This window comes from Epinephelus lanceolatus, chromosome 5, assembly GCF_041903045.1.
Source record: "Epinephelus lanceolatus isolate andai-2023 chromosome 5, ASM4190304v1, whole genome shotgun sequence".
Lineage (NCBI taxonomy): Eukaryota > Metazoa > Chordata > Actinopteri > Perciformes > Serranidae > Epinephelus > Epinephelus lanceolatus.
In genome coordinates, this window is record NC_135738.1 from 20992082 (window position 1) to 21000985 (window position 8904).

The window sequence follows — 8904 nt, forward strand, 5'->3', positions numbered from 1 at the left end:
AAAAGTTCTAAATGTTCTAAATGTTATAAAGTTATAAATGTTCGTCCAATATGAGATGAGATAAATACAACAAGACAGGACAGAAACATATAAAATTCATTCTGCTTTGGTTGCTGTATACTGTAAAAGTGGAATGTCAGCACTACTTCTTTATGATTAAGTTCAGTCACACTTGTTTTAACAACAAAAACATATATAAATTAAAAAAAATCACAATTTTTGTAAATGTAATGTATTATTACTATGTTGTTAAGAAGGCATTACATTTGTGAAGAGCGCATCATGACTTATTTAGGAACCAAAACTCAGAGTTTAGGATTTGGGTCTTGACTTGGGACTTGAGTGCAAAGATGTGAGACTTACTTGTGACTTACAAAACAATGACTTGGTCCCACCTCTGCTAGAAAATGTTGTCATATGTGTACTGTTGCTTTCATACCAAACACACGTCAGTTGCAACAATGCAGAGCAACTACAGCAGCTTTCTGCATAGTTTCTACAGATATCCACACCCATGCTCATGAGATCAGTCCATATACAGGTTAACTGTTGTGCTTCAGGTCGCAAGTGAAGACAACGCCTGCTGTAGAGAAGGCTCCAGCTCACACGTTCAGATAGAAACAGGGCAGATGATGATGCGATCCTCCAGCATCACGCTAAGCACCAAGAAGATAAAGTAGAGCAGGAACATGGTGAAGCCCAACAGCTTATTCATCCTCCACCTACACGATGCAATGGAGATGATGACAAAGAGGAGCATGATGAAGAGAAGCACGATGGCACAGAAGAGCCCGTTGCTGCTGACGGCCACTGGACCAAAACCATGTGTGGATGAGTAAAGGAGCCATGGCACTGGAAGACTTTTGAGACAAAGAGACCAAGAAATGTAACAAACAAGTGTTCATCAGTATTTTTTTTCCTTAAAACGTGACACATCAGGTTTGGAGCTCACCCCACTGTGATATCAAAGATGTTACTGCCCACAGAGCTGGACACAGCCATGTCCCCCAGGCCTTTTCGTGCAACAATCACACTGGTAATGAGATCAGGGATGGACGTCCCTGCAGCCAAGATAGTCAGGCCCATAATCTCCTCTGAGATGCCGATGGTCTCACCTACCTACAAGAGCACACAAACTAGGGTTCAGAGCAGATAGAAGCTACAGACACGGAAAATTACTTTCATGTTTTAGTCAGCATGACTTATTCTTACTTTCAAAACATCAAACTTTTCTACATGTAACTAAAAAATCACAATTTCTGATGATGACTAGAATGGAGCCCGACTTGAGGTTCAAAGCCAGACTATCAAAACCAGATCTAAACTGATACAATGTAAATGGAATATGCCTAGATACATAACTCCCTCCCTGCTACATTGCTTTGATAATAATAATGTTGATTTATTTATTAAATGTGGCCTAGAAGAAGGTACTTTATTCCACTGCTGCCTTTGGAGCTGCCCCAAAATTTGTGTAAAGGTCAAAAAAACTATATCTGATATCATATTGGGTTGCCTGTCTGCCCTCGGGCATTTATCCTCAGACTACCTGAATTAATACTCATTCATTCATTTTCTGTAACCACTTATCATGTTGGGGGTCGTGGGGTTGCTGGAACCTATCCCACCTGTCACGGGCGAGAGGCGGGGTCAACATGACTGAGGCAAGACAGACTATCACAGGGCCAAAACACAGAGACAGACAACCATTCATGCTCACATTTACACCTATGGCCAATTCAGAGTCACCAATTAACCTGCATGTCTTTGGACTGTTGGAGGAAGCCGGAGTACCCGCAGAAAACCCACACTGGCATGGCGAGAACATGCAAATTCAACAATGCAAGTTCCCCCACCTTGGCTTTGAACCAGGAACCCTCTTGCTGTGAGGTAGCCATACTAACTACTGCAACACCGTACCACCAAGGATTAATACCGTCAGGTGCAAATAAAGATAATCACTTTATGCTCATGTCATATAATATTGTACTGCAACTGCCTCGAGAAGCACTGGGGCACCTACAGTTGGACATTGGTTTAAAATTGGTCTTGATAACTGTTAAGTCATGGAAAAACTGACTTATGCAGCTGAGGGGAAAATACAGAGCTTTTTTTATAATCGGGGACAATTTATTAAATATCATAAAAGTCAATCACTAAGATGTCTGCTGGATACTTGAAAAGAAAATGTTGTAAAAAGATAATGTACAATTATTCTGTATAATAGCTGAATAAAAATTGCAGGTTTTTGTTTTGTTCATATGTGCGTAGACCTTTATATGTAGTATATTTGTTGTGTTATTTCTGAAATCACAATAGATAAAATAAAATAAAATAAAATTAAATTAAATTAAATCAAACAAAATAGAATAAAATAAAATAAACCAATAAAAAATAAATTAAATTGAATTGAATTAAACAAAACAGAATAAGATAAAACAAATAAAAAAAAATAATTAAATTAAATTAGATAAATAAACTCACAATGATTTGTGCCTGTGCATACAATCATGAGACAAGACAACACATTTGAAATTCCATCTCTAAATGTTACTACAGTAACTGACCTGATGGGCCCACCACACCATGAGGTAGGAGAAAATAGCAATCCACAGAATGGAGCCCAGGAAGGTCATCGCAAAGAATTTTCTGGATTTCTGTCAGACATGTAAAAGCAAAAACCAATCACTGAGGCATTAAAGAAACCACAGCTGATCTCAGAGACGCGTCTGAGTCTTTACCTGGTTGCGAACATCTGGAACTGTGAGCCACAGAGGAAAGATTACAGGCAGCAGGAAGACGTAGGTGGCTTGTTTACGTGGCGTGTCAGGCCACTCTAAAGACAGAGGTTCCTCTTTCTCCTCTTCGTCACTCTCCTCCTCATCTTCATCCTCATCGTCATCATCTTCCTCTTCACTGGACTCATCGCTGTCTTCATCGCTGTCATCTTCATCATCGTCAGAGCCTCCTGACCCACCGTCTCCTGCTGGCACATCGTCCTAAAGTGTTGGGGAAAGAAATAATGGAACGACAGTAGAAGCAGAGGAGAAATAAAAGCAAAGACCAAAGAGGTGTTTTGCCTTAAGTTGTAGCTCTGTACAGTGACTCTTACATAGACAGCTATCAAAGATTGACTTCTGGGCTTTTTGAAAACCACCAGGATACAGTTGGAGAGTACCTTCTTGTCCTCTGGTTGTTCCTTCTCCTCTTTTGCTGGGGCTGGAGCAGCCTCTGGCTCTTTGGTCGGTTCAGTTTTTCCTCCACCAACTGTGAAAAGAATCCCAAAAATCTGGTGCATTTCTCTGATGCATCTGACTCATTAGGTTATCTGAGAGAACTCCCATGTCATGTTATATGCCTTTGGGACCGATCATGTCCGGAAATACAGTGAATGTGTTGCTAGGACTTACGTGATTATGAGATCATCTTCATGCCAACTGGACTGAATGAGCTCACTGTCTTCATCTACACTACCCTGTATCCAGTTCATATTTTACTACTGGTCATCCACTTGCAGTGTGCAGCAAAGCAGCTATTGATTATGCTAAAGTTAAATTTCCCTTTGGTTGCAATACTAATATACTTGAGGACATGTATCACTGACATCTAATCTCTCTGCTGTCACAGAACCTGTTTGACTCACTCAGGCCACATGCTGAAGTATTTCGGCTGGCTGCATGCTTTCTGCAGCCCGGATGACGATCAGCTTTCAGACTCATGAGCAGTCTCTGAAAGCTTAACGACTTGATCAGTGGATGACCATCACATCCCTCCATGTTACCTTCACTTTTGTCTTGAGTTTTGCTCTCTGCCGTCCGTTTAGCCACATTAGTCAGTGTCACAGCCTTATCCTTAAATTTCCCTATGAACAATCAAACAATCAAAAACAAACTTAGAGGAATTCTGTAGTGAGTCACTCAGTCATGTGATGATTACAGTAATTTCACAGTCATATGGAGAACAAATAAGCAGAGTTAGGCATGGAGCAAGAATACTGGCAGTGTAACATCAAAAGCAACAGCATCATAACCCTCACTGCAGCACAGAGCAATGTATGAGAGGAGGAGTGAGCTTGTCAAAGGAACTGCACACAAGAGACACTGCACAGTATTAGACAAGACAGGATCTGACTCTCTCTGGAAACCCATTATACTGTACATTATTTCCACTGCACCTCTGTCTATCAGAGACAACTATTTGTTTCAAATGGACAGAGATATTTAAAACAATTGCAGGAATATTTTGTTCTTGTTGATTAAATGTCTCAGAGTGAATACACCCATCTCAAGCAAGCATAATTTTTAGCAGAGGTCGATATAACCCTGCAGTACACAGTATCAAAACATCCATTTTGATATTACATTCAAAGCATTTCTTTTACTTTGGTGGCACAAAATTAAATAAGCCGCAAATATTTGTAATGTTGCTTTGGAGTGGGTTTAGAGGGGCTGACGGCTGTGATCCAGATTTCACAGGCTCATTCAGAAGCTGATTATTGTGCTGCAGTCGTGGAGTGTTTGCTGCCTGGAGGCCTGAGAGACGAGCAAACCAGGTGCCAGGGCCACAGGTACACAAACTGGGACATATTGTGCTGTGGTCTCGCCTCAGGCAACCAGAGAACAGGAAAATATGAGCATTGCTGTGAGATAATCCCAGTAAGGATCACCACAGCACGGTGCACCATTATAGAGCTACACTCGAAGAAATGATTTGACTAGTTTATATATTTCAGTTACATATAAAATGTCCAGCAAATTAAGTCAAGTAATTCTAACATAAACCAAAACTACAATTTATGTAAATAAATCAAATAAAACTGTGGTAAATAGACTATAAACAGTTTGTGTAGCTATAGCTCATATAATTTACCTAATTTCCTTAAATAAATGTAATTGTTTTATTATGTAATTACTGTCAATAACTTTATAACATATCAGGAAAACCTATGGTGGAAAGCTACGGGGTGCCTTTTGTAAAGTGGCTCACACTGAAATTAACAGCAACATTTTGCCACATTTAGCTTCAAACAATGTTTAAAAAAAGTGGTGTGAATTTTCAAGTCAACATTTAGATTTAGATTTAACATTTAGATTTTGATTTAGATTTAACATTTAGATTTGACATTTAACATTTAGATTTAGATTTAACATTTAACATTTAGATTTAACATTTAACATTTAGATTTATATTCAACATTTAGATTCAACATTTAGATTTAACATTTAACATTTAGATTTAGATTTAGATTTAACATTTAGGTTTAACATTTAATATTTAGATTTAACATTTAACATTTAATTTAACATATTTCAAATATTGCTGTAAATGTGGTAAAACAAAAGTGACTTTAAAAAATTCACACCAGTTTTTTAAACGTTGTTTGAAGCTAAATGTGGCAAAATGTTGCTGTTAATTTCAGTGAGCCACTTTACAAACGGCACCCCATAGAAAACCACTGGGAAAGCTGTGCAGGACCAGTCATTCCATCATCACATCGTAGTGAACAGATTAGATTATTTTTTGTTATCTGATTCAACAGAAATATTAACACTTTTTGATATGACTTTCATACAACAGAAGTTATTTAATAGTCATAAATGACTTAATAATTATTATGTATAAACCAGTCTTTTCTGTAGCTTTATGTGTCCTAAGAATCTTTTTCATATTTCACTGTGAGCCTACAAATGGATCCTCCATAGACTGAGGTAGGTATTTATCTGCTTAGTATCAATCTGGACTTAGTGCTGTCTTCATTTGGGACGCTTTGCTAATCCATTTCACTATGAGAAGGACATAGTCCCCAGAAACTCATTACAAGAGCACTTTTAATGAGCAAGCACTGGGGCGATCAATGTAGTGGTGATGATATGGTACTCACCCTCACCTAGAGGGTCTAACGTGTGGATCATAAGTTGGAAGATGGTGTTTCTCATGGTGCTGTTGTGTAGAGAAGCTGAACTTCCCCCGCGCTGAAGGGATGGCTTCAACTGGGGAAAAGAGATGGCTGAGGTCACGAGAGCTGCTCACAATAACACAGTGACTCATCAGTGTTAGACAATCATGTAGTAGTGGAGTCAGGCTTGTGTTTTTTTCTTGAAAATGTGCAGGCACTTGAAGGGAGGTGTCTTTTCTTTGTGTAGAAAGCTTCTATAGGATGTAGGATAAGGTAGATAAATGAGGAGTGTGAGGATATTGCTTTTTGTGTGTTTCTTCTTGCAGTTGATTGGTTGTTTGGTTGACTTTTACCTTCAACCTATTCTTGTCTTCTGAAGCAGGAGGGGCGTTATTTTCAGCGTCACCGTTTGCCTGCGTGCAACAATGTTTTTTTTAGTGATAATCATTCATTGGTAGAAACAGACCAAAGTTAATTCATTCATTAATTCGGATAGAGCTTGAATATCAATATATACAGCATACTATAATCTTATACATTGCTATGTCACATATTGCACACTCTGAGGGTCTTATTAGTGTTACACGTTACATGTCACCCCATCAAAATTATAAAACACAGTATAATATGATTATATGTGATGTGAACTTGCATTTTCAACAGATAAATAACTACATTTGCTCTTGAGGAACATACATCCAGCAGTATATCCAGCTCAACAAACACCCTGAGTGTGTGCAGATCCTGTAGCTTTACCCTTGTGTACAATAAGCCTCAATCACACTTACCAGGGTTATACGGTCACACCTACACAGTATATGTTGATGCTAGAGTTTGTAGAGGATTAGTCTGCTGTGGCTGATCAGCTTTGGTTCAACCAAGGTCTCTGCTGGTATCTTTTCACTCTTTTTACAAGATTTGCATAGAGCCCCCGCAGGTGGGAGTAAAGATGTCATAAGTGATGAGTAATGTGACTCTCTGTTTGAGTACAAACACACTGTGTGTAATGAGTGTAGAAGAATACGAAACTAAAATAGGCATGAGTGACAGGGCTAGTTTCAAACTTGAGAATATTTATCTGTTTTATGGACTGCCACTCTGACAGTATTACAAGATAACACCAGCAAAATGGTGTCAGTAAGTTGTTTTGAGGTATCACTAAATCTGCAAATGTGTAACTCATCAGTAGATATAAATTTGTCTTCATCTGCTATAATGTTCTTTAAATCTCCATACCTTTGTTCTCACTTACATACCACTGCCAAAACTTTGGGCTAATACTTGCAAACTGTTAGTAACTTTCAGAGTTCCTTCCACATCTGAGAAAACTCTGTGATAGACATACCTAATAAAAGACTCATTGTAATTGTTTCATGTAAAGTCTGATTTTAGACCAGTTGTGTTCTGTCACAGCAGTGCTTACCTTTTCAGGTTCTTCCACAGAAATAATTCTGACAATGTTCTTGTTTTTGAGGATCAGGACCTTGAAGGCCTGCTCTATTTGTACATTGAACTTCATGAAAGTCACATAGAGCGTGTAACAGCCAACCAACATCACGCTCTCCCACCACATTATGATATTATCCAAGAAGAAGATGATGAGTAAGACGAGGTCAAATATGTAGAAGGATACATCTCTGAAAAGTGGCCACCAGGTTAGATGGAGCACCTCCCGTGAAAACAAAGCACACATCCCAATCACAAACAAAATGTTGAAAACCGCCGAGCCAACGATGGTGCCGATGCCCACATTGCTGTGGGCGATGAATACTCCTATCAAGGAGGTGAAGAGTTCAGGAGCAGAACCTCCAGCAGCCATGAAGGTGGCTCCTGCTACATCATCAGAGATTTCTAACTTGTCTATGATTACCCCGAGTGCAGGGACAAAGAACTCATCACACACAATTGCAAGTGAAATGAACATGTACATCATCCCAAAAATGTGGAGGATGACCCAGCCTCGTCTACGGTCTTCAACAGAAAAGATATCTTCAGGGTATTCGCCCTTCATATGTGGAGCTTCAGCAGGAGAGGCTGGGGTGACAGTGGTCACAGGAAGAGTTGGTGTGGGCGTCTCCCGTGGAGGCTCAGGGGCCACGTAGATGCAATGCACAATAGTCCGGTTTGTAGTTGGCAATGGTGGAGCTTCAGTGGAGGTGGATGCTGTAAAATCTGTAGTTGTCTCCGACACAGTTACCACATGCATTTCTGGAGTTGTTTGATCTGTGGGCTCTAACTCGTGTGTTGCAGTGAGAGGTTCCTCCAGCCCCGGAGTCTCTACTGTCGCCTCCTCAACACCCTCTGTTGAACCTTCTCCAAAATCCTCCCCAATCTGAGGCATTGGCAAAGGCTCATACAGTCTGGCACTGATGGTCAGCTGGTAGAGGGTACAGAGAAAAACCCCAGAGAGGAGAAACAGGACCCTGCTAAGCTGCAGTCGCTTCCTCCTTGTACAATGCATTTTCCTCCAGAGCAGTGATGCTACTTGCTATGGAGAATTAAGCTGCATGAAAGGGCTTTGGTTGAGGACAAGTCCAGCTCTCTCCCCAGCAGACCATGGGGTGACACAATCTAAAACTTCAGCGGCGTGATTCATGTCATCCTCACTTCCTTGCAAAGCCCAGCCTATTGAGAATGAAAAGAAACATCGGAGACAAAATGACATTTAGAAAGCACGTGGTACAACAGTAGTGTCTGTTTGAAAGCATGTTACATATTCAGACAAAGCATCTGATTATTAAATAAACAATATCTGTCATAGCACTTCTGACAAGCCCATTTAGAAGCTGTTATGGCTGCTTTCTTTGCAAATTGGTGGTTTCTCCAAAACAGAACAAAAAATGTTAGGGCTCAAAAAATGAGTGACAGACGAATATAATTGACAAATAAAAAATAAACATAAAAAGACAAACTGCATAACAACTAAAATAAATATCGTGTAGTGAGGAGTCAGGCTAATTACCACATAAATCAAAAAAAGGAGAAACAACACAATGCATTTTAATCCC

At 39.6% G+C, this 8904-nt stretch overlaps 1 protein-coding gene across 1 annotated transcript; it reads right to left on the minus strand.

Moving 5' to 3' along the window:
- Window positions 1–498: 498 nt before the first annotated feature.
- On the minus strand, window positions 499–8487 carry slc24a1 (solute carrier family 24 member 1). Its single transcript, XM_033635700.2, is given in 9 exon segments — window positions 499–860; window positions 953–1119; window positions 2568–2657; window positions 2742–2968; window positions 3782–3862; window positions 5882–5984; window positions 6244–6269; window positions 6945–6948; window positions 7308–8487. Coding segments are annotated over 9 exon segments (1998 nt in total). The 5' UTR covers window positions 8358–8487; the 3' UTR covers window positions 499–610.
- Window positions 8488–8904: the final 417 nt, after the last annotated feature.